Source organism: Pipistrellus hanaki, assembly GCF_964339955.1.
Source record: "Pipistrellus hanaki genome assembly, chromosome: 16".
In the NCBI taxonomy this organism is placed as follows: domain Eukaryota; kingdom Metazoa; phylum Chordata; class Mammalia; order Chiroptera; family Vespertilionidae; genus Pipistrellus; species Pipistrellus hanaki.
In genome coordinates, this window is record NC_140518.1 from 18,671,881 (window position 1) to 18,696,143 (window position 24,263).

The 24,263-nt window shown below is 42.2% G+C and overlaps 1 protein-coding gene across 6 annotated transcripts in view; it reads left to right on the plus strand.

Annotated features, from left to right (window-relative positions):
* The window catches only part of KANSL1 (KAT8 regulatory NSL complex subunit 1), a 137,774-nt gene that overhangs the window by 91,508 nt on the left and 22,003 nt on the right, over nt 1-24,263 (plus strand). For 5 of the 6 annotated variants that reach the window (XM_084861654.1, XM_084861658.1, XM_084861655.1 and 2 more), the window contains 3 exons: nt 3,040-3,138; nt 10,574-10,686; nt 11,146-11,341. In XM_084861654.1, the coding sequence (XP_084717780.1) occupies nt 3,040-3,138; nt 10,574-10,686; nt 11,146-11,341 (408 nt within the window). The remainder of the gene's footprint in view (nt 1-3,039; nt 3,139-10,573; nt 10,687-11,145; nt 11,342-24,263) is intronic. The other variant, XM_084861657.1, reaches the window with a different exon arrangement.

The window sequence follows — 24,263 nt, forward strand, 5'->3', positions numbered from 1 at the left end:
TATGTCACAGTATGAATATTTTTATGTTCTTTATGCATGCTTGAAAGAAGTTTTTTGACTCGGTTTACAGTCTCATTAGCTATGTAAGAAGATAGTCTTACTTCATTTTTGGTTCCTGCTTCATTCTTTAGCTCATAATTCAGTTGTAATGACAGAGCAGTTTTGGGAAACTTGCAAAAGTCTTAAATATTTCTAAGTATCTGGAAAGTAATTGTTTGGGAATTTTGTGTATATGTTTATTATCCAAGAGTTTTGTCATGAAGGGCATAATATATTAAAGAAGCACCAGACTTCGACTTGGTAATCTTTGGTTCTATTCCTGCTTTTGCTACTATTATCTATACTAGAGGCCTGGTGCACGGGGTCAGGGGTGTGTGTGTGTGTGTGTGTGTGTGTGTGTGTGTGTATGTGTGTGTGTTGTTCCTCAGCCCAGCCTGCACCCTCTCCAATCTGGGACCCCTCAAGGGATGTTTGACTGCCCATTTAGGCCCGATCTCACCGGCATCGGGCCTAAATGGGCAGTCGAATATCCCTGTCACTATCCCGGTCTGCTGACTCCCAACTGCTCGCCTGCCTTCCTTCCTGATTGCCCCTAACCACTTCTGCCTGCCAGCCTGATCACCCCTTAACCACTCCCATGCCAGCCTGATTGATGTCTAACTGCTCCCCTGCCAGCCGTTTGCCCCTAACTGCCCTCCCCTGCGGGGTTGATCGCCCCCAACTGCCTTCCCCTGCTTGCCTGATCGCCTACAACTGCCCTCCCTTGCAGGCCTGGTCCCTCTCAACTGCCCTCCCTTGCAAGCCTGGTCCCTCCCAACTGCCTTCCCCTGCTCGCCATCTTGTGTCTACATAGGGGCAGGATCTTTGACCATATGGGGACAGCCATATTGTGTGTTGGAGTGATGGTCAATCTGCATATTACTCTTTTATTAAATAGGATAGAGGACTGGTGTATGGGTGGGGGCCAACTGGTTTGCCCTGAAGGGTGTCCTGGATTAGGGGGCAGCCTGAACTAGGGCCCCGTGGTGGTTTGCAGGCCAGCCACACACCCACCGACCCAAGCGGAGGCCCTGGTATCTGGGATATATTTACTTTCTACAATTGAAACTTTGTAGCCTGGAGTGGAGCCAAGCCTCCTGCTCGCTCAGTGGCAGCAGCCGTTTCTGTTTGGATTTGTTTACCTTCTATAATTGAAACTTTGTAGCCTTGAGTGGAGGCTTAGGCCAGCAAGGGCAGGCAGGTATGGTCTTAATCCAGATTAGGTAAATTCTGTTTCTTGTTTCCTGGGAAAAACAGATGTTAAATGGAGGTAAAAATTTTCCTTGTCCTTAATGCCCCTCCCCCTCCATGGAAATTTTTGAGTTAGAAAGGACCTCAGGGATAAATCATTGGTTCATTGGCTCACAAGAAAGAGCCTGCCAATTATGATGGCGTAGGGAGGCCAAATTGATGCAGTCAAAATCACTAGGTCCTGAAATCTGATTTTAAGATGTTATCTGGAGAATTCTGATGCTGTATCAAGACTGATCAAGTTTTTTTGTTTGTTTTATTTTGTTTTTTAGTTTAGAGTTTATGTTAGGGAAGCTATTTAAAAATTCAGCCCTTTTCCCTAGAGATTCTGAATAGACTTGATATCGGACCTGGGTAGGTATCATTTGTTAAGTTTCCCCAGGTAATTTAATACAAAATTTTTGTTAAGGTCTTCTTATCAGTTAGATTTTTTTCGTTTTCTAGACCAGAGAAAGAACCAAAACTACAAAGCCCTGATCACTTTCATCAGTCTTTCTTTTACTCAACAATATAACCTGATTTTGGTCAACTTTACTTGAATTCATAGGAGGAGGATTCATGTGTGTGGTTTTTTGTTTTTGTTTTTGTTTGTTTATTTTTCATAGTAAGCTAACTTATGCTTTCACTAAGCTGAACCCATGCTGATTATTGAGAGGATTTTAGTGTCGTGTAAATTGGATCTTTTCATATGTTTTTCAGTGAATGTGTATAGTTCAAATCTCTGTAGAGAGGTGAAAAGTTTTTTAATTTCCTGGAATGAATGTATTTTCTAAATTTGAATTGTCACTCAGGAAACTAATCTGGAGTAATATTTATGCTTATGAGAAACAAGTGCTTTTGGAATACCTTTTTTTTTTTTTTTTTTTTTTAATAGTTCTTGGTTTCTATTATAGGAACTGTTCCACCTTTTTTTCATTTAGTAGTTTTGGTTGCTCATGATTTATTATAGCTCATCCTATATAATAAAAGCGGGATATGCCAAGTGTCCAGTCATCTGGTTGGCCATTCAACCAATCAAAGTGTAATATGCTAATGATGTGCTAATGGCTCTCAACCGCTCACTATGACATGTACTGTCTACCAGGGGACAGACACTCCAATTGGTAGGTTAGCTTGTTGCTGGGGTCTGGACTGAGCAAGATAGGCTGGACATGCCCTGGAGCCTTCCCATGGTCCCTCCCTGGCCCCGATTGTGCACTGGTGGAGTCCATGGGCTTGGCTTGTGTCCTCTTGCAATCCAGGACCCCTCGCTGGATGTCTGAGTGCTGGTTTCAGCCTGATTCTGCAGGCTAGGCCTAGGGACCCCACTGGTGCACAAATTCATGCACTGGGCCTCTGGTCATTTATAACTGTAGCACTTCTAGTTTGATAATACTTAAAGCCACATTTGTGATCAAGTAAACTAAAAAGGCTGCATTGCTGCTGTTAAAACAGTATAGTTTGGTTGGTAATATCATGTAAAGTACCATACATATACTGTGATAAAGATTCCAGATCTAAAAGATGCTAAATGGTAATAAGCCATGTAGGCTAAAACATTCTAATGGAAGAAAGCAGAAGCTTGGGTCTGAGTCTCAGACCTTACCGCTAGGCTTTTGTGGAAATAACTCTTGGCAAAGCATAGCATGAGGGAAAAGGCCTCTGGTAAACCAGCCCCCTTCTCCTAACTCTTTTGATATTAACTTTTAAATTAAATTTGTAACTTCTAATACCACTCACTTGTGCTGTTTTTTTCTCTTTGTTTTTTAGGGGTTGGTAGTTCTTGGAGAGGTGCCTCCTCCAGAGAATGCAACAGCAGACTTGATTCTTAGTTCTGAGGTGAAGACAGATCATGGGAATGATAAATTTGTAAGTATAAATACAGAAAGGGGGAAATGAATGCGAATTTGGGGTGTAGCATGAACACACAATTTATTCTATTAGAAGGATCCTTGCATTGGCTGGAAGAAGGATAGTTTATCCCCTTTTATCTTTTCAGCATTTAAATATCTGAATTCCTGAATATGGTAGTACATAGCTTCTTCTGCTGTTGTGTAGTTGACTTTAAGAGTTCAAAATTAGCCGAAACCGGTTTGGCTCAATAGATAGAGCATCGGACTGCGGACTGAAATGTCCCAGGTTCCATTCCGGTCAGGGGCATGTACGTTGATTGCGGGCACATCCCCGGTAGGGGGTGTGCAGGAGGCAGCTGGTTGGTGTTTCTCTCTCATCGGCGTTTCTAGTTCTCTCTCTGTCTCCCTTCCTCTCTGTAAAAAAATCAATAAAATATATTAAAAAAAAAAAAAAAAAAAGAACAAACAAACAAAAAAACCCCCCGGATCAGTAAGTAAGACAATGTGCCCTTTGAGATGAGAAAAGGTAGTCAATAGAAACGTACTGAAAAGACTCAGAAGTTGAAATTAGGCAATAAAGTCTTAAAAGCAGCTAATAAAAATGTGCATGGAGATTTCAAATAGAATATAAATAGCAAACATGGGGAAATCTCTGTAGAGAGGTGAAAAGTAAAGAGTTGAATGGAAATGAATAAAAATTATAGAATTAAAAGTTCAGAATTCAAATAAATTTAAGCCGAAACTGGTTTGGCTCAGCGGTAGAGCGTTGGTCTGCGGACTGAAAGGTCCCAGGTTCGATTCCGGTCAGGGGCATGTACATTGGTTGCGGGCACATCCCCGGTGGGGAGTGTGCAAGAGGCAGCTGGTCGATGTTTCTCTCTCATCGACGTTTCTAGCTCTCTATCTCTCTCCCTTCCTCTCTGTAAAAAATCAAATAAATTTAAGAGCAGATTAAAATTTACAGAAGAATGGGTCAGTCCACATGACAACTGGTCAGTGGAAATTAGTTAATCCAAAGAACAGAAAGATTGAAATGTTCAGGAATGAACATAGTCTTGGAGAAACAGTGAATGTGTATAGTTCAAGTTCAGAAGAAGAGAGAATGGTACAAGAAAAAATTTTCTGAGGAAAAAAGTAACGATATTTGAATGAGAAAGGTCAATTTACATATTCAAGAAATTCAAAGAATAGTAAGTAGGAGAAATATAAAGTGATGAAAATCTTGGAAGTAGCCAGAGGAAGGAAGAAAGATACATTTCATATAAGAAAACATTGGTAGCCGAAACTGGTTTGGCTCAGTGGATAAGCATCGGCCTGTGGACTAAAAGGTCCCGGGTTTGATTCTGGTCAAGGACATGTACCTTGGTTGCCGGCACATCCCCAGTAGGGAATGTGCAAGAGGCAGCTGATCGATGATTCTCTCTCATCGATGTTTCTAACTCTAACATTGGTGGTGATTGGTGACTTATCAGAAACAGTGGAATTAGATATTTAAAATTGGGGGTGGAGGGTGCCACTTAACATTCATAACAGCAAAAACATTTTCTTTTAAAAATAAGATGAAATAAAGTCATTTTTATTTTTTTCTCTCTTTTTAAATGTAGTTTTATTGGTTTTTAGAGTGGGAGAGAAAGCTAGAAACATCAATGATGGAGAGAGAATCATTGATTAACTGCCTTCTGCATGCCCCACCTTGGGGATTGAACCCAAAACCCTCACTGGGAATTGAACCATGACTTCCTGGTTCATAAGTAGATGCTCAACCACTGAGCCATGAGTTCGTTTTTAGATAAAGAAAAAGTGAAACGATTTGTTGGCAGAATATCTGCATTTAAACACATTTCTTTATGTTAAAGGCAAGTAATATCAATTGGAAACTCGGGTTTATGGGGAATAAAAGGACAGGAAAAGATATATTTTGTGAACAGTAATCATAAGAAAGTTATTGCGGGTATACTAATGTCAGTAAAATAGTTTTTGTGACGAAAATATTACCAGAGTTAAAAAAAAAAAAATTCACAATGATAAAGGCGTCATCAGTTAATCAAGAAGACAGTCAGGAAGGGGAGACAGTAGTGGCCACCACACTCTGATGCCCCAGACAAGCTGCAGGACCCAGTTCTTCTGGAACAGAGGAGGCTCGTGAGGTCAGGCTCCACTGAATGATGGCCAGTGAACAGCCCCATGGGGCCACGCAGGCCTTTCTAGTGGGAATCAAACCACCCAGACTGGCACACGCAGCACGGAAAGTTTCCCAGGGGTTCCTGTGTGTTGTCTCATCAGAGCCCCTCAGCAATCCTGGAAGATACAAGCAGAAGTAGGCGAATACCCTCCCGGCTCACTGCAAAACTATGATAATCTGGGAGATTTTAAAACCGAATTTACTTGAAAAGGACATAAATTCTGACACATGCTGCAACTTGATGAACTGAGTGAAATAAGCAGGTCCTGCCGAAACCGGTTTGGCTCAGTGGATAGAGCATCTGCCTGCAAACTGAAAGGTCCCAGGTTCGATTCCAGTCAAGGGCATGTACCTTGGTTGTGGGCACATCCTAAGTAGGGGGTGTGCAAGAGGCAGGTGATCGATGATTCTCTCTCATCGATGTTTCTAACTCTCTATCCCTCTCTCTTCCTCTCTGTAAAAAATAAGATATATTAAAAAAAAAAAAAAAAAAAGAAAGAAATAAGCAGGCCCCCAAAAGACAAATACTGATGAGATCACTTACATGAGATCCCTACAGTAGTCACATTCACAGAGACAGAAAGTGGAATGGTGGGTGCCAGGGCTTGTTGGGGAGGGGAGAATAGGGACACTGTTTAATGGGGATGGGGTTTCCGTTTTCCAAGATGAGAAAGTTCTGGAGATGGATAGTGGTGAGGATTGCATGACAATGTGAATGTAATAAATAGTAAATTTTATGCTTAAAAAAAAAAAAAGACAGTCATAAAAATAGATGCTTCAAATACATGCAGCGCAAAGCTTAATTTCTCTACTTTTTTAGTAAAATAAATCTAGTGGACATCGGTTCTTAGACCCCAGAAAAATCTGTACCATGAAACCTTAATTTATTATCTAGCTTTTCATTAAGGGCTTTTTGGCACACTTAATATGTGTGGCCAAGAGGGTGGAGTAATGAACCAGATGCCTGCTGTATATGAATAACGAATTTGAATCTCATTGCTCTGTTAATTTTATTCCATACCTCAGCCCCTTTCAGTCAGGGGTAAAAAAATCACTTCAATAACTTACTGGGGCTCTGCTTTGTGGAAGAAAGGGGTGGGGGATATCTTACAGAAATAGTCTGTACTATCACTTCACCTTTTTTACTCTGCTCATGCACGTATCTGAACATCGCATAAGTCAAGAGAAACTCTGTATCCTTTCTTGATGGGATTTTTTCATCCTTTTTATTTTCCCATTTGATGACAAATATCTGAGTCATGCTTTAGTTTCTTGAAAATACTAATGATATAAAACTGCAGTAGTAATGATTAAGCTTAAATTAGTGTGTGGATTTCATAGTTTTGAGATATTTGTTAATGCTTTTCTACCCTCTGCAGCCTTTTGTACTGAAGAGAAGGGTGTGTTCGCTTTGTTTTAAGGCAATGTGAATGCATTTAAAAACTCAAGTAAATTTACCTGTGTTTGAGATTGGGTTTTTCTTTTCTAGGTAGGACACTATTGGAGGACTGGTGTTAATATTTTAAGAATGAGTGATGAACACAGGTGTCCCAATGCTTTGCTTTTGGATCTGTGTGATTACATGATATCCCAAGGTCTCTGAGCAGGTCCTTGATGAATATTCAGAGCTTTTCTTTGTGGTAGGGACTGGAATTCAGGCACATTTCTTCTCTGATGTTCATGCTCTTGATGCTGTGTGCCTCTATATCCTTGACAAACAATTCTGTTCTAAATAACGTTTTGCCTTTTGACTTCAATTTTAATTTGTAGCCTGAATTACCCTCCAGGAAAGTTTGGGTTCCTCTAAGAAAATCCAGAGTTCATATTGAAGATTAATGGCATATACATTGAGTGGCCAGATTATTATGATTTCTAAACGCATAATAATCTGGCCACTCAGTGTATATCCTCCTATATAATAAAAGGCTAATATGCAAATTGTCTCCTCGACCAGGAATTAAACCAGCAGGCAGGCCAGCCAGCCGCCCATGTCCCCTCCCCATGGCCAGACCCCAACCATGCATGAATTCATGCACCGGGCCTCTAATGTTGAACACTTAGTTTATTAATATTAATTGCAGTGATCACCTTTGTGTATTTTAAGATTTTCGGGAATGTGTTGGTTGAATTATTTAAGATAGATTTTTAGTGTTGAGTAAAATACTTTATCAAAAGATTTGAACATCTTCATAACATAACTACTTAGTGTGGCATTACTATTCAAAAGAGAATCAGTATAGCATTTAAGGCAATGAGGATATGTGCCAATTTACCATAATTTTGGCATCAAGATATTTGTGATACCTTAGGAGATGTATAGGGTATCTGAGAAGGAAGATGGACAGTTTCCCAGTGTTCACTCATTGAAGTATACTGGTACCAGAGGCCTGGTTCACAAAATTTGTGCAAAGGTAGAGTGGTCCCCTCAGCCCACCCTTTTCATTCCGGGACCCCTGGCTCCTAACTGCTTGCCAGCCGGCCTGGTCACCCCACACAACCTGCTGTTCAGTCGTGTGGTCGTCCCTCTCTAATCCTCTGCCATCCTGGTTGCTCCATGCAGCCTGCTGTTGGTTCGTCCGTCTGTTTTTTTGTTTGTTTGTTTTTCGGTTGTGTTGGCCCATGGCTTTTTATATCTTAGGATGTTTTACCTATTTATATGCTATTTTGACCTAACTTTTTTGATAATTTGTATTAAAACTTTTAAGTTATCTTCCCTTTCTTGATACTTGTCTATGACTGCTCTCTGATCCTTTGGTGTTTTTCTCCTGTGGTTGAAAAGATAAAAATGAAATTGAGCAATATTTAATAGAATTTCAGCTCAAAATATTGGCTTTGTGCCTAGGCAGTGTGCCTCAGGGATTGAGCATCGACCTATGAACCAGGGGGTCACAGTTCAATTCTCGGTCAGGGCACATGCTCGGTTGTGGGCTCCATCTCATGTGTGGGAGGCAGCTGATTAATGATTCTCATCATTGATGTTTCTATCTCCCTTCTTCTCTGAAATTAATTTAAAAAAGAAAAAGAAAAAATATTGGCTTTAGTATGCAGGAAGGAGAACTTCAGAACATCCCCTAAGTCATTCTAAATGTAAGGTGACAAGGAACACAGCCATACTGTGGTATTCCACAGTACACAGAGCTGAGGAATAACTGCTTCTGTGGCTTTATTGCCTACTAGAGGCCCGGTGCATGAAATGTGTGCACTGGGGGAGGAGGGTTCGTAAGCCTGGCCTGTTCCCTCTCACAGTCTGGGGGCCCTGTGATAGATCAACTCCAAGAGGTAGGTCCTGCCCACCTGCTGCAACACTGCCACAGTGTAGCCTTGGCCTCCCTCTTGGGGGCAATTGATTGCGGGGCTTTGTGTGGATCACCCCAAAGTGGTAGAACCTGCTCACCAGCTGGGGCTCTGTGGTGGATTGTCCTGCAGAGGGAAGCCCCACCCACCCACTGGTCGGTGGCCTGGGCCTCCCTCTTTGGGGTGATTGTGGAATCCCCTGATTGATTGATCACCCTGCCAAGCTGGTGGCCTGGGCCTCCCTTTGCAGGGTGATCATGGGGCGATGGCCATGCCCCTGACCAATTGCATTGCACCTGCCTTGGCTGGCCTGGCACCAGTGGATGTCAAAGCGTGGTTGTCTGGATGGTGGTTCTGCTGTTCGGCCGTTTGGTCAATTTGCCTATTACACCTTTACTATAGACTAGAGGCCTAGTGCACGAAATTCGTGCACAGGGACGGGGGTGTCCCTCAGCCCAACCTGCACCCTCTCCAATCTGGGAACCCTCAGGAGATGTCCAACTGCCTGTGTAGGTCTGATCCATCCCTCTCACAATCCAGAACTCTGGCTCCCAACTGCTCGCCTGCCAGCCTGATTGATTCCTAACTGCTCTCCTGCCAGCCCGATCGTCCCCAACTGATCTCCCCTGGCAACCTAGTCACCCCCAAATATCCTCCCCCACATATTCCCTTTTTATTAGATAGGGTTTTTTCTTTAACATATTGGACAGCCCTAACTGGTTTGGCTAGGTTGTTTGAGCATCTGCCTGCAGACTCAAGGGTCACAGGTTCGATTCCGGTCAAGGGCAAAAACCTTGGTTGGGGCCACATCCCCAGTGGGGAGTGTGCAGGAAGCAGCTGATTGATGTTTCTCTCTCATAGATGTTTCTAGCTCTCTATCCCTTTCCCTTCCTCTCTGTGAAAAAAATCAATTTATTTATATATATATATATTTATTTATTTATTTATTATTATTTTTTTAAAGAAACATTTAAGATTCCTCCATATCTGCCTGGCTGGTGTGACTCAGTGGTTGAGACCCCAGGCTGCATCTCCTGGGTGGGGATGGGGCCATGAGGAGTGAATTTGTTTTTGTTTTTTATAAAGGGTCAGGAGAGACTCTGGCCAGCATTCTGCCAGGCTGCTTACTCTGCAGGCTCTCAGCGGCAGCCCTCCCTGAGACTGGGGGACTCTGGCAGGGCTGAGAGGACTGGGCACTGTCATCTTGTGGCTATGGGTGACACCATTTTTGTGGCGGAGTGATGGTTAATTTGCACATTACTCTTTTATTAGATAGGATACTTCAGAAACTCCATCCTATCCCTTCTGAGCCTAGTAAATATATAATTCATTTCAAAATATTTAAATGAAAACTTTCCATATTCTTTCCACCATCCTTTTAAAAAAATTTTTACTGTTACTAAGCACATATTAGATTTGTATAGTCCAAAGAAAATAGTTACTACCTGATAACATTGGTTAATTATTTATTCATTGATATTTTATTGGTTTTTTATTTTAACAGATATATATGTATTTTTGAACAAATTATGGTTTTTCTGGAAACAGACTTTAGCAAACACTGTGAAGTTAAGCAGAAATAAGTAATTTAAATTTCCTCAGTACTGAACTTAAATATTCTTCTTGACCTTTAGTTGAAGATTCTTATTATTTACTATGTAATCATTTTTGCTAAGCTTTTGTTCTGTTGAATTGTTTAGGTTAGCCATTGCCAACCTGTGGTTCATGGACCACCAGTGGTCCCCGAGGCACTTATTACTATTAATCTGGTAAATGTTATGCACATCCACTGTTCCCAAAGCAAAAGCTAATTAATTGTTTTCTTTTTTTGTTGTTGTCATACAAATTTTGTTTTTCAAGTTGTTCATCAGAAATTTTATGTATTTTATTTAAATGAAATGGTGCTATGTGTCAGACGGGGTGGTGTTGGTTAAATGTTGTTGTAGTATATTTTTGTTTTCTTTTCCTTACTCAGACTGAGTCTGTTTCTCAGCCACTGGAAAACCATGGTGCCTCTGGTCATCCTTCAGAGTCATTATCTACCAAATCATATGGAGCATTGAGACCTGTCAATGGAGTTATTAACACGTAAGTTCTCTCTTCCACTTCTCACACTCAGTATGCTTGTAAAAGAGCTCTTAGTTAGTCCTAGCCAGGACTAACCCTGGTTTAAAGACAGAAACCTCATCACATAATAATATTGTGCACGTCTTCTTCTGTAGCAAGTATAATTAGCATGCTAATGTATTTCCTTTTTACTTACGCCTAAAATTGACTCATCGTGTAGGAAAGTGAAAGGTCCTACAATTATTGTGATTGGTCGTAGCATTGGTAGAATTCCTCAGAAGCATTTACATAAAATCCTCTATTCTAGAACAAATTAAATTCCTAAAGCTGGTAGACATCAGCATCAGGAGATGAACTCCTCCTGCTTCAGAATACTTATGTGTGTCTGTGGACATTTACAAGAGGAGGTTGAGCCAGTATTAAAGGCTTTGTTTCCTTGAGTCTTCTGAAAAGTGAATATTATTTCTTCCTCTTGTGTAGTCTGCAGCCTGTCTTGGCAGACCACATTCCAGGTGACAACTCTGATGCTGAGGAACAATTACATAAAAAACAACGACTGAATCTAGTTTCTTCATCAACTGATGGCACCTGTGTGGCAGCCCGAACACGACCTGTGCTAAGCTGCAAGAAACGGAGGCTTGTTCGACCCAACAGCATCGTTCCTCTTTCCAAGAAGGTCAGTACCAGTGAGGTTTGATCATTATTAAACCATGAGCCAGATGCTCAGATAGAAGTATTAGCCTTTTGCCAACTTTGCTTCATTTAACTAGTGTTTTCCAAACTTGGCCAACCACCAAGGTTTCCTGGGAAGTTTTAAAAAATACTAGGCTCCTTAACCCTGTTTCCCAGAGATTCTGATTCACTTGCTATTGAGTTGGACCTGGAAATCTTGTGGGTTTTTTTTTTTTTTTTTTTAAATACTATATATTTTATTGATTTTTCACAGAGAGGAAGGGAGAGAGATAGAGAGCTAGAAACATCAATGAGAGAGATACATCGACCAGCTGCCTCCTGTACACACCCCACCAGGGATGTGCCCGCAACCAATGTACATGTCCTTGACCGGAATTGAACCTGGGACCTTTCAGTCCGCAGGCCGATGCTCTATCCACTGAGCCAAACCGGTTTCGGCGAAATCTTGTTTTTAAAAAAGGAAAAACTCCTATGTGACTCTTCAGCCAGGTTTGGAAACCATTGGCTTGAGATTTTTAATTGAAATGGGAGAGAGGAAGTTGAAATGCTGCCATCAACATTTTGAAAAACATTGGTGTGTCTTCTCATTTGTACTGGTATCACTAAAAATGGCAATGTGGAATGCTTTTCTTTTAAATACGAGTTTCCATTAAAATTTCTAAATTGGTTGCTAAATGAAATTGGTTCCCTGTCTTCACAGGGAAAATGGAAATTGATTCACAACTATAGGAAGTTTGATTGCTGACTCTTCAAATAGCAAAGTTGGATTTATTCCAAAACTAATGAAATGATTAATACTCCAGTAAAATTAATGTCATGTAATGGTTAAGAGTATTAACTTTGAAGAGGATAAACTTGTGTTAAAATCATGGCATTGCCACTAGTTTTATGATTTGGGGCAAGTTAATACCTCCTCCAACACCCCTACTCCCAGCCTCTGAGATCTCATAGGCTTGTTTGAGGGTTAAATGAAATGCATGTAACTTGCTTATTGGGATGTCTGGCTCATTAGTTACTAGTACAGAGTGGCTGATGCTAATATTACTTGTTTTTGTTTGTTCATTCTCTCATCCAAAAATATTTATTGAGCTCCTACAATGAGCTATATCTGCTCTGTGTGCTGGGAATACACTAAACAAAAACACAAAAATCCTTAATCTCATGAAAAAAATAATAAATGAAGTTTACATTATATCCTATAATGTTAGGTGCTTGGGGGGGGGGGGGAAATGCAGCAGAGGAAAGGAATGAGGAACATCTGGTTGCTCAGATGGAATTAAGCCTTGAGCATTCCAAGGCTTGTAGATAAGAAAGATAAGAGAGTGGGAGGAAAGAGTGGAGTGACTGGTGCCATAGAAGGAAAACTAAGTGTGGTATGTGGAAGGCAAGTGAAGAAAGTGTTTCAGAGAGGAAGGAAAGATCATCCTTAGATGCTGCAGATAGGTCAAGCTAGAAAAAATTGAGATTTGACCATGGGATATGATGGGAGCCAGGCTTGTTGGAGAACTTTATGAGCAGTTTTGTTAGAGGGAGAACAGTGAATTCTGAGAGATTGGGGGCGGGGAAGGAATTGAAGAAACTTGTAGATAATACTGTCAGAGAATGTTTTCTGTCCAGGTAGGCAAAGAAATAGCTTGTTTTAAGGGGAACCTTTCTTAAGAGAGAGCTGTTACAATATTTTTGCTGATGAGAAAAACTGTAATGATCAAGGAGAGGATAGAGAATTGTTGGAACCATTAATATTTGGACAGAGGCTTTTCAGTACTTAGCTTATTTTGTTATAGTATGCATTTAAACTATATAATGTTACCATGATTTTTTTTTTTTTTAAAGAAAAGTATTATAAGTAAAAATTAACTGTCAGGCTGTACCATTTCTCTTGTTTATTCTTCAGACTGCCTGAACTACCAAAATATCAGAAAAGAATAAGATATTTTGCAGGTTTCTCATTAATATTTGAAGGTACAATACATTTTTAAAAAATAGTTGAGGCAAGAAGAAGACGCACAGAGCATACTAAAGACCCTTTGATTCCAATACCAATTTCTAAAACAATGGTCCTGTCCTGGCCAGTTGGCTCAGTTGATTGGAGCATTGTCCTGTTTGTCCCATACACCAAAAGCTTGTGAATCTGATTCCCGGTGAGGACACATAAGTGGTTTGAAGGTTCATCTGAATCTGCAACTGATTAATGTTTCTCACATTGATGCTTCTCTCTTCCTTTTTCCCTTCCTACCACTCCCTTCCTCCTTAAAAACAATAAACATATCCTTGGGTAGTAAATAAATAAATAAGTAAAATAAATAAAACAATCATCCTGGCATATGCAAAAGTAAGCTGCATGGAAAATAAAACAAATAAATAAATTGAGTTTGGAAAATAAACCAACTATTTGCTGATTATAGCAGAAATACTGGGGTTCTGCCAAAGCCGGAAACAAAGGCCATTCTCTATCTTGGTTGTTTACCAGTATCAGTGATCTTTGCTACTGAGTAAGCATCTTGCCTTCTGTCATCTTTAGGTGTTATATTTGGGTTATTTCCCTATATCATGATTTCATGGTAATATAAAGACTGATCATTATAAATTGTCTATATTACTACTTATATTTATCACTTTAAGGGTCTAATATTAATATGTTAGATATTAGTGAATTAGCTAAGCCAGTAAAGAAATATTCAAGTGGGAAGTTTTTATAATATATGTCATGTTTATTTTGTGCCCTGCTGGTTCTGTAAGGTAGATATTTATGACTTAATCTAAAACGTTAGTTTCTAGATAGTGAGATTTTATTTTTTTTAATATATTTTATTGATTTTTTTACAGAGAGGAAGAGAGAGGGATAGAGAGTTAGAAACATCGATGAGAGAGAATCATCGATCAGCTGCCTCTTGCACGCCCCCAAACACACAACATCACTTTTTTCACATGCAAGTCAGGTTTTGGCGTGGGCTGCGGAGCCTCATTTTTGTCCAACCATTGAGGCCGCCTTTTCAAATTAACATACAGCACCCATTTTTCATCTCCGGTAACAATTTGCTCTAAAAACGGCAAACGGTTTTGACGAGAGAGGAGCGAACTGCAAATTGTGACTCTTTGATTACGGTTGTTGTCGGTCAACTCATGAGGAACCCATTTTCCAAACTTTTGGACTCTGCCAAGTGCACGCAATTGATTGGAAATTGTTTTTTGTGAACAATTTAAAGTTGTCGCAAGCTCTTGTTGGGTAATTTGAGGATTTTGCACCAAAAGAGCTTGAAGAGCTTCTTGATCAAAATTGGACACACGGCCTCGAACACTCTTGTCATCTAACGAAAAATTTCCCTCGCGAAATTTCTCAAACCAATGCTGGCATTTTCTGGCACTAACTGCATCTTGACCAAGAGCACTACAGATGTTTTTTGCAGCCTCACTTGCTTTTCTTCCTAATTGGAACTCGTAAAGCATGCAGTGCCGAATATGCTCTTCATCCGCCATCTTCTTAGCCCTAGTTTTGCAACAAAAACCAAACCAAACACAAACTTTTTCAAGCAAAACTTGTTAATTGCACTTCACACGTTCTGTAGATACCACGTGTTTGAAGGTTATGTCAATACAAGTCAACGCCAAGCAAGATTTTAAACGAATGTTTAAAAACGACATCAATTATTGCTAGACCCGATACATGCCCTTGACCGGAATCGGACCTGGGACCCTTCAGTCTGCAGGCTGATGCTCTATCCACCAAGCCAAACTGGTTAGGGCTGCTTTCTTTTCCTTTGTTCTGCAGTGTTCTACTTGTGAATTTTTCTTTTTTTCATCATACTTTAAAAGTAACTTGATCTGTCCAGACTTCGTGTTTATCACTAACAAAATTTAGTAGCACACTATTAGTTTCCTTTCACAATTATAGAGGCTAGAAGTCTGAAATCAAAGTGTCAGTGTTTGCTGCTTCTCAGGCTCTAGGAAAATTCTTTCTTGCCTCTTCCTGCTTCTAGTAGTTGCCAGCAATTCTTAGCATTCCTTGGCTTGTGGCAGCATAACTTCTATCTCTGCCGTTGTCTTCACATGATCATCTTACTGTGTGTCTGTATCTCTGCTTCCTGCATTTTCACATGGTCTTATAAGACACCAGTCCTTGAATTTGAGTCCCTCCCTAATCCAGTATTACTTTCTATGTAATTACATCTGTACAGACCCTATCCTATATCATAAAAGCCTAATATGCAAAATGTCCTCTCAACCAGGATTTTGATTAGAAGTTTGACCTGGAGTTCGACCAGGGGGCAGCAGGGTCAGCCAGCCAACCTCCTGTGGCCCCTCTACCCGGCCATGCACGAATTTATGCACCAGGCCTGTAGTCTATAATAATAATAAAAGTGTGGTATGCTAATTAGACCAGATGATCTTCTGGATGAAGCTGATACTGTGACGGAAGCCCGGGTCCCGGGTGCCTGCTGGCAGCTGGGGGAAGGAAGGCCTACTCTTGCACAGATTGTGTGCATTGGGCCTCTAGCTTACAAATGAGGCCCCATTCTGTGGTTCTGGGTGGGTATGGATTTTGGGGCAGGGTCTGGAGAGGAAACACTATCCTACTCAGTATACTGGCCTTTGTGTGTTCCTTGTCTCTGCTACATGCTAGTCAAATTATTTTCTCAATTCTAAATCTGGAAGATGGGTTGATAGGCGCCATTCCCAATTCAATTCTTGTGTTTGCTCTAAAATAGTTGGGCTTCCTTCACTCCCATTGACTGTTTTCTGGGACTCTTGTGTACTATTGAATTTATTGTGTGAAGAAATTCATGTTTATAAGAAAAATACAGATAAACAGTGTTCCTTTTATTTTCTGTTATCTCCTTCGCCTGCTTTCTTCTCCATAGGCAACCACTATCTGAATTCTGTGTGCTTGTCTTTTTTTTTTCCTCGTTATTGTTTTAGGTATTACATATGTGTCCTTATTCCCCGTTGCTCCCCTGAATTTTTTTATATCTATTTTTTTTAAATCTTTATTGTTGAAAGTATTACATATGTCCCTCTTTTTTCTCCATTGACCCCTTCTAGCCTGCCTTCTGCCCCAACTATCATGAGTTTGATATGTATACTCCCAGTTCAGGTTCTTATTTGTACTACATGCATGTATCCATGAGCAGTGTTGTTTCATTTAATTATATGTTGTCATGGTGTACATACTCTGCTACTTGGTGGGTTGTTTTTGTTTGTTTAAATAGAGGCCCTACTGGTGCATAAATTCTTACACCAGTAGGGTCCTCGACCTGCCCTGTGGGATTGGGCCAAAACGAGTTGTCCCGGATTGTGAGAGGGTGCAGGCCAAACCAAGGGAATCCACCAGGGCCAGGGAGGGACGCGGGAGGTTGACCAGCTGGGGAGGGGCCATAGAAAGGCTCTAGGGCGTGTCTGGCCTGTCTTGCTCAGTCCTGATAGGCCGGACCCCAGCAGCAAGCTAACCTACTGGTCAGAGTGTCTGCCCCCTGGTGGTCAGTGCACGTGATAGCGACTGGTTGTCTGCTACCTGGTGGTGGTCAGTGCACATCAGGATGCTCCAGCCATCTGAGCTACCCAGCCAAGACTAGTTCACTTTCATTAATAGTCCACATTTCCTTAAACTGTTTGGGTGTGAGTATATTGATATCCTGTTTGTTGACTTCAGGTTTTAAATTTAACTCATATCTTGGGCTTATTAAAATTGCATTCATATCTTCTGTATTCTTTGGTCTGCTTTCTGCTTGTTTTTGAAATATATTTGATATGTGACATTGTGTAAGTTTAAGGCACATGTGTCAAACACAAGGCCCGCGGGCCAGATCCAGCCCGCCAGGCCTTGCAATGTGGCCCGCACCGCGCTGTCATCACTGCACTCCGCTGTCAGTTTATGACATTGTCAGTTTATGACTGTTCAGTAAACCATTCGGCCTGCGATTTAGGCTGGATTTTAGATTTTGGCCCCTTCTCTGATTGAGTTCGACACCCCTAGTTTAAGGTATATAACATGTTGATTTGCTATTTATATTGCGGTATTATTGCCTTTGTCTAACACCTATGTCATGTCACATAATTATTTTCTTTTTGTGATGAAACAATGAAAAAAGAATACTTAAGAACTAGTCTCATCCTACGTGGTTTGGCTTAGTGAATAGAGCGTTAGTCCTGGGTTTGATTCAGGTCAAGAGTAGTATGTACCTCAATTGTAGGCTCCTCTCCAGCGTAGGGTCCTGGTGGGGGCTTGTACAGGAGGCAACCAATCCATGTGTTTCTCTCACATTAATGTTTCTCTCTCTCTTTCCTTCTCTCTTCCACTCTCTCTGAAAAATCAATGGAAAAAAATATCCTTAGATGAGGATTAAAAAAAAAAGATCTAGTCTCTTATCACAGTTGATATTTTAAAATACAGTTATATTATCTATAATCACTATACTATGCATTAGATCTCAAGGCAACCACTTTAAGTAGTGTAAGTTTGTAACCTTATATAATATTTCTCTTATTTCCTCAACCCCATCCCCACTTCTTTTTCTTTTCTTTTTTTTATCCTCACCCGAGGATATTTTTCCATTGATTTTTAGAGAGAGAGTGGAAGAGAGAGGGAAAGTCAGAGAAACATCAATGTGAGAGAAACACATTGATGGGTTGCCTCCTGCATGTGCCCTGAACAGGGCCCGGGCCAGGAAGGAGACTGCAACCGAGGTACGTGCCTGCTGACTAGAAGCCTTACCTATAACATAAACGGTTGATTAACATATTTTGTATGTTATATGTATTATAATTCTTATAATAAACTAAGCTAGAGAAAAAGAAAATATATTTATTGAAAAAAATTGCATGTAAGTGGACCCATGCAGTTCATACTTGTGTTGTTCAAGGGGTAAAGTGTAGTGACAAGCATAAAGATCCTTCAGGACCTCAAACACTTTGGTGGAGTGTGATGGGTGAATCAATTTGGAGAGCGCTTCAAAGATTCATGAAAGATGTTAAAGATCTGCCGGGACCGGTTTGGCTCAATGGATAGAGCATCGGCTTGGGGACTGAAGGGTCCCGGGTTCGATTCCAGTCAAGGGCATGTACCTTGGTTGCGGGCATATCCCCAGTAGGGGGTGTGCAAGAGGCAGCTGATCGATGACTTTCTCATCGATGTTTCTAACTCTCTATCTCTCTCCCTTCCTCTCTGTATAAAATCAATAAAATATATTTAAAAAAAAAAAAAGATGTTAAAGATCTAAAAGTCTTTTGTTAAAAAGAAGAAATGCTTTAATTTGTTTCCCTAACTTATTTAACAAGGGAACCTTTGTAAAGTAATACCTATTAAATATGCTCATGAATTAGTAGAATTCCAAGAGAAACATTTTAGGACACCTGCTTTCTGCTCTGTAATGTCTTTGTAGGCGATACTTGAACACTTGGAAATACTGAAATAAGTTAGAAATGAAACTTTTACAAAGTAAATATGATATACTCAAAACATTGATTTAGTTACTGATCCCATTTTAGGTTCAAAAATAGTCTTAATTTTATAGAAAAATAAACTAATAAGATCAAATTGCACATTTCCTATTAATATTTTATACACTTATATTTGTTTTCATTGCTGTGTGTATATATTTTAGATTTTTGGGTTGCATATACATATTTTTAAATATTAGTACTTGTTTTTTTGGTTTTTTTTTAGGAGCTAGAACATTTATTTATTTATTTATTTAAATATATTTTATTGATTTTTCACAGAGAGGAATAGAGAGGGATAGAGAGTTAGAAACATCAATGAGAGAGAATCATCGATCAGCTGCCTCTTGCACACCCCCCACTGAGGATGTGCCCGCAACCAAGGTACATGCCCTTGACCGGAATCGAACCCAGGACTATTTATTTATTTAGCCCCCCTCCCTCCCTCCCATAGATACCCTCCCTCCCCAGAGTTTTATGTCCATTGGTTGTACTTATATGCATGTATACAAGTCCTTGGGTTGATCTATTATCTCCCCCAGATCTCGCTCCCCTCCCCACTGTAAATTGACAGTCTGCTTGTTGCTTTACTGTCTCTATATCTATCTTTTGGTTCATCAGTTTATAATGTTCTTTATTATCCATAAATGAGTGAGGTCATGTGGTGTTTCTCTTTCATTGATTGGCTTATTTCACTCAGCATGATGTTCTCCAATTCCACCCAGGTTGCTGCAAATGATGAGAATTGCTTCTTTTTTATGGCAGCATAGTATTCCATTGTGTAGATGTACCACAGTTTTTGGATCTAATCATCTGCAGACGGGCACCTAGGCTGTTTCCAAATCCTAGCTATTGTAGATTGTGCTGCTATGAACATAGGGGTGCATATATCCTTTCTGATTGGTGTTTCTAGTTTCTTGGGATATATTCCTAGGAGTGGGATCATTGGGTCAAATGGGAGTTCCATTTTCAGTTTTTTGAGGAAACTTCACACTGTTCTCCACAGTGGTTGCACCAGTCTGCATTCCCACCAGCAGTGCACGAGGGTTCCTTTTTCTCCGCAACCTTGCCGGTATTTTTTATTTTTTAACCCTTTGCACTCCGAACCATTCTGGACATTGGCTACCAGCTACTCGACGCTACTTTGCCGCGGAAACTCAATTCCCCGTAATCACTAATAAACTGAATCTCCCCTGAGAGGGGACATCCGAGTGATATGCTAGAATTCCGATGTCCCCTGAGAGGGGACAGTGGAGTGCAAAGGGTTAAATTTATATATATATTTTAATTTCAGAGAGGAAGGGAGAGTGAGAGATAGAAACATCAATGATGAGAAAATCATTGATTGGATACCTACTGCATGCCCCCTGGGGATTGAGCCCACAACCTGGGCATGTGCCCTTGACTGGATTTGAACCTGGGACCCTCCAGCCCACAGGCCGACTCTATCCACTGAACCAAACAGGCACAATACTTGGCATTTTAGATGCTGCATATGAAGTGATGCCACAGTGTGTTTAACCATTCCACAGTTTATTTTTCACTGTTATATATCAGGTGAACCATGAGAATTTTGGCACAAATTTCAAAATCTTTTCTGATTCCATTGTTATCTAAGTTCCTTTGATTGCATTATCAGCTACTTCCTTGTTTCTAAAATAACAAAAGAGTCTACTATTGTTAGTTCTGTATATTGTAAGTTGAGGCTATATTAAGATTGAATCAGTACCATCTCCAGTGTTATGGGTGATTATTACCACCAGTAAAACTTTTAGTTTTAACAGTAATTTTCTACTTTTATCAGAGACTATTCTGAGACTATTTAAAAATGATTTTTTTTTTTTTTTAATATATTTTATTGATTTTTCACAGAGAGGAAAGGAGAGAGATAGAGAGCTAGAAACGTCGATGAGAGAGAAACATCGACCAGCTGCCTCTTGCACACCCCCAACTGGGGATGTGCCCGCAACCAACGTACATGCCCCTGACCGGAATCGAACCTGGGACCTTCCAGTCCGCAGACCGACGCTCTACCACTGAGCCAAACCGGTTTCGGCTAAAAATGATTTTTAAAGTTTGTTTGAATCTAGGTTCAGATACGGTCCTACATTCCAGTGAGTCTTTTAAATGTAATTTTATAGGTTTCCCCTTTATCTCATTTTTTCTTAATGGTTTAAACACTTTTATGATATGCTTAGATATGATTTTCTTTGCATTTCTGTTCTGCTTGGGTTTTGCAGTTTTAAGTCTGTGGGCTGGTGACTTTAATTAGTTTTAGTACAAACTGGGCCATTATCTCTTCAAATACTATTTTCCCCCCATTCTGTCTTCTCTGGGTTGCCAATAACAAGTACATTGTGCTTTGTCACAGTGCCCTGCAAGTCCTTTACATTGTGTTCTGTATTTTACTGTGATTTTTTTCCCCCCTCCCTCTCTTTCTTAATTTCTCCACTTCCTATTAAACTATCTGCCAGTTCTCTTATTTTCTCTTCTTTTGTACCTCATGTGAAATTTATTGATTTTTAGATTCACTTGGTAGGTATGTATTTGATGTCTTTTTGTTGTTTATAATTTTCACCCTTACCTTTTTCTTCTTCCTCTTCTTCTTTTTTTTTTTTTTTTAATCAATCTTTATTGTTCATATTATTACAAAGGTTCCTCATTTCTTCCCCCCTCCACCAGGTTCCCACCCCACCCTCCGCCCCCTCCCCATCCCCCATTGTCCTCATCCATAGGTGCACAGTTTATGTTCAGTCTCTTCCTCCCTCCCTCTCCCCGATAGTAAATCCCTTTTCAGATAGTAAATCAGTTACTTAGCATTTTCTCATATCAATAATACCTCCACATGCCCAATGATACATTTCACACAAAAGACATTTCCAAATTGGTCAACCAGCCTCATCCAGGCCCCACCCAAGGCACCCACAGATCAACACCCCAGCCCTATACTAACTCAACACATCCAGATCTAAGCCTTCATCACTTGATTCAGCAGACCCTCAAGTTCCCACAAAAGTTTCCAGCCATGTCTGAGAGGCAGCCGTGGGTCAGGGGCAGGCGAGGAGCGAGCTGTTCCGGGCCTGGCTGCTCCGGGCCTGGCCTCTGTTGCTCTGGTTCGTTCCAGAACCAGCTGCTCCGGGTCTGGTCACTGCCGCTCCCGACCTAGTTGCTCTGGACTTGGCTGCTGCTGCTCTGGGCCTGGCCACACCCGACCCGGCTTCTCTGGGCCCGGCTGCTCGGGGCCTGGTAGCTCCCAGCCTGGCAGCTGCTGCTCCGGGCCTGGCTGCTCCCAGCCTGGCAGCTGCTGCTCCGGGCCTGGCTGCTCCCAGCCTGGCAGCTGCTGCTCCGGGCCTGGTCACACCAGACCCGGCTGTTCCGGGCCTGGCCGCTCCCAGCCTGGCAGCTGCTGCTCCGGGCCTGGCCACACCAGACCCGGCTGCTCCAAGCCTGGCCGCTCCCAGCCTGGCAGCCGCTGCTTCGGGCCTGGCCGCACAGACCCGGCTGCTCTGGGCCTGGCCGCTCCCAGCCTGGCAGCTGCTGCTCCGGGCCTGGCCGCACCCGACCCGGCTGCTCTGGGCCGGGCCGCTCCGAATCTGGCCGCTCCCAGCCTGGATGCTTCGGGCTTGGCTACTGCTGTTCTGGGCCTGGCTGCTCCCAACCCGGCTGCTCTGGGCCTGGCCACTCCGGGTCTGGGTGTTCCTAGACTGGCCACCCTGGGCTTGGCTGCCTCCGCCTCAGGCCTGGCTGCCACTGCCCCAGGTCTGGCTGCTCCAGTGCTGGCTGCTGTTGCTCTGGGGCCTGGCTGTTGCTGCTCCGGGCCTGGTTGCCACTGCCTTGTGCCTGGGCACTCTAGGCCTGGTCTCCGCTGTTCCAACATTCTGTCCTTTTTTTTTTTTTTTTTTTAAGCATATATGTTGCAATGTTGGCTGGTGAGTTGAGTTCTGACTTAGTCTTTGATTTTTCAAGATCTTCTTTGTATTCTTTCTTAAGTAATTTTACTATCTTTTGCTCTCACTTGATTTCTTCACATTGAGAACTTCTTTGGTTTCTTCCTCCTTGTCCTGGGAGCTCAGCAGGTTGGCCTGTGGCACCCCTTTGTTCTCCGCGGGCTCCCGCGCTGCTCCAGCCTGTTGCCGGGGTCGGCACCACCCAGGAAGCAGCCCAAGGCCTTGGCTCCGTTGCCCGCGCTCAGAGGTCGAAGGCTCAGGGGCACACCCCCCCCACCTTGAGGGCACCGTCGCCCGGCTCACTGCCTGCGCCCGGTTGGCCGGTGTCCGGCAGGGGCTCCTGCTCCCTGTCGCATTCCTCCAGTCTGGAGCTTTTTTTTCTCTTTCCCGCTAAGGGAGTCTAGGATCAGAGTCAACAGACTGTCCAGGACTGGGGTTCAGAGCAGTCGAAACTGGGGCCTAACACAGCCAGGGCTCCCGTTTCCTTCTCTCCAGGGCAATCCCGCATCAGAGTCAACATTCCTTCCCTTGCAAGCAATGTGCACGACTCCGGGGGCTCGGCCTTTCGCCACTCTCCCAGGACTCCACCTCACAGCCCCGTCTCCCTCTACTTGAGCCTGGGTCCCCAGGGATTGGCCCAGAACTGGGGTTCAGAGCAGTCCGGACTGAGGCTCAGCACCGCAGGAGGCCCTGTTCCTTCCAGCTAGGGTAATCCAGCATCAGAGTCAACATTCAGTCCTCTTCGCGCAATGTGCGCGCCACTCCGGGGTCCCTGCTTTTCACTTCTCGCCTGGGATTCCGCCTCAAAGCCCCGTCTCCCCCTGCCGGAGCCTGGGTCCCCAGGGTCTGGCCCATAACTTGGGGCTCAGCGCTGCCGGTTTCAGGGTTCAGCCCAGGTTGGGGGTTTTATTTCCTTCCTGCTAGGGAACGCTGGGCAGCATCCAGCCCTCTTCTCCTCTCCATCTGCGACCTCTCCGTGCGCGTGTGTGCGAGCGCGCAGCATGTCTCCGTACCTTAGGCTTTTTTTCAGCTCCTCTGATTTTCCTTCTGGTTTTCTCTTTCCTTCTTGTAGAATTTTCAGTCAGTCGACTACCTGTGGCTCTGGGCGATGTCCACTCTACATTTTAGTTGTATTCCATTGAAATTGTTGTGTGCTGCTGCGGTTAGGTGTCTACCCGAGCAGCCATCTTGGATTCTCTCTCTCTTCTTCCTCTTCTTAAAGAATACCCTTCAGCATTTTATGTAATCCTGATTTGGTGATGATGAACTCCTTAACTTTTTCTTTTCTGTGAAGCTCTTTATCTGACCTTCAATTCTGAATGATAGCTTTGCTGGGTAGAGTAATCTTAGTTGTAGGATCTTACAATTCATCACTTTGAATATTTCTTGCCACTCCCTTCTGGCCTGCATAGTTTCTGTTGAGAAATCAGCTGACAGGAGGCTTTGGAGCTGTCTGCACCAGGTTTCAAGTTTGCTGGGTTAAACTGCACTAGAGAAGGCCATTCATATGCAAAAGCCGCTGCT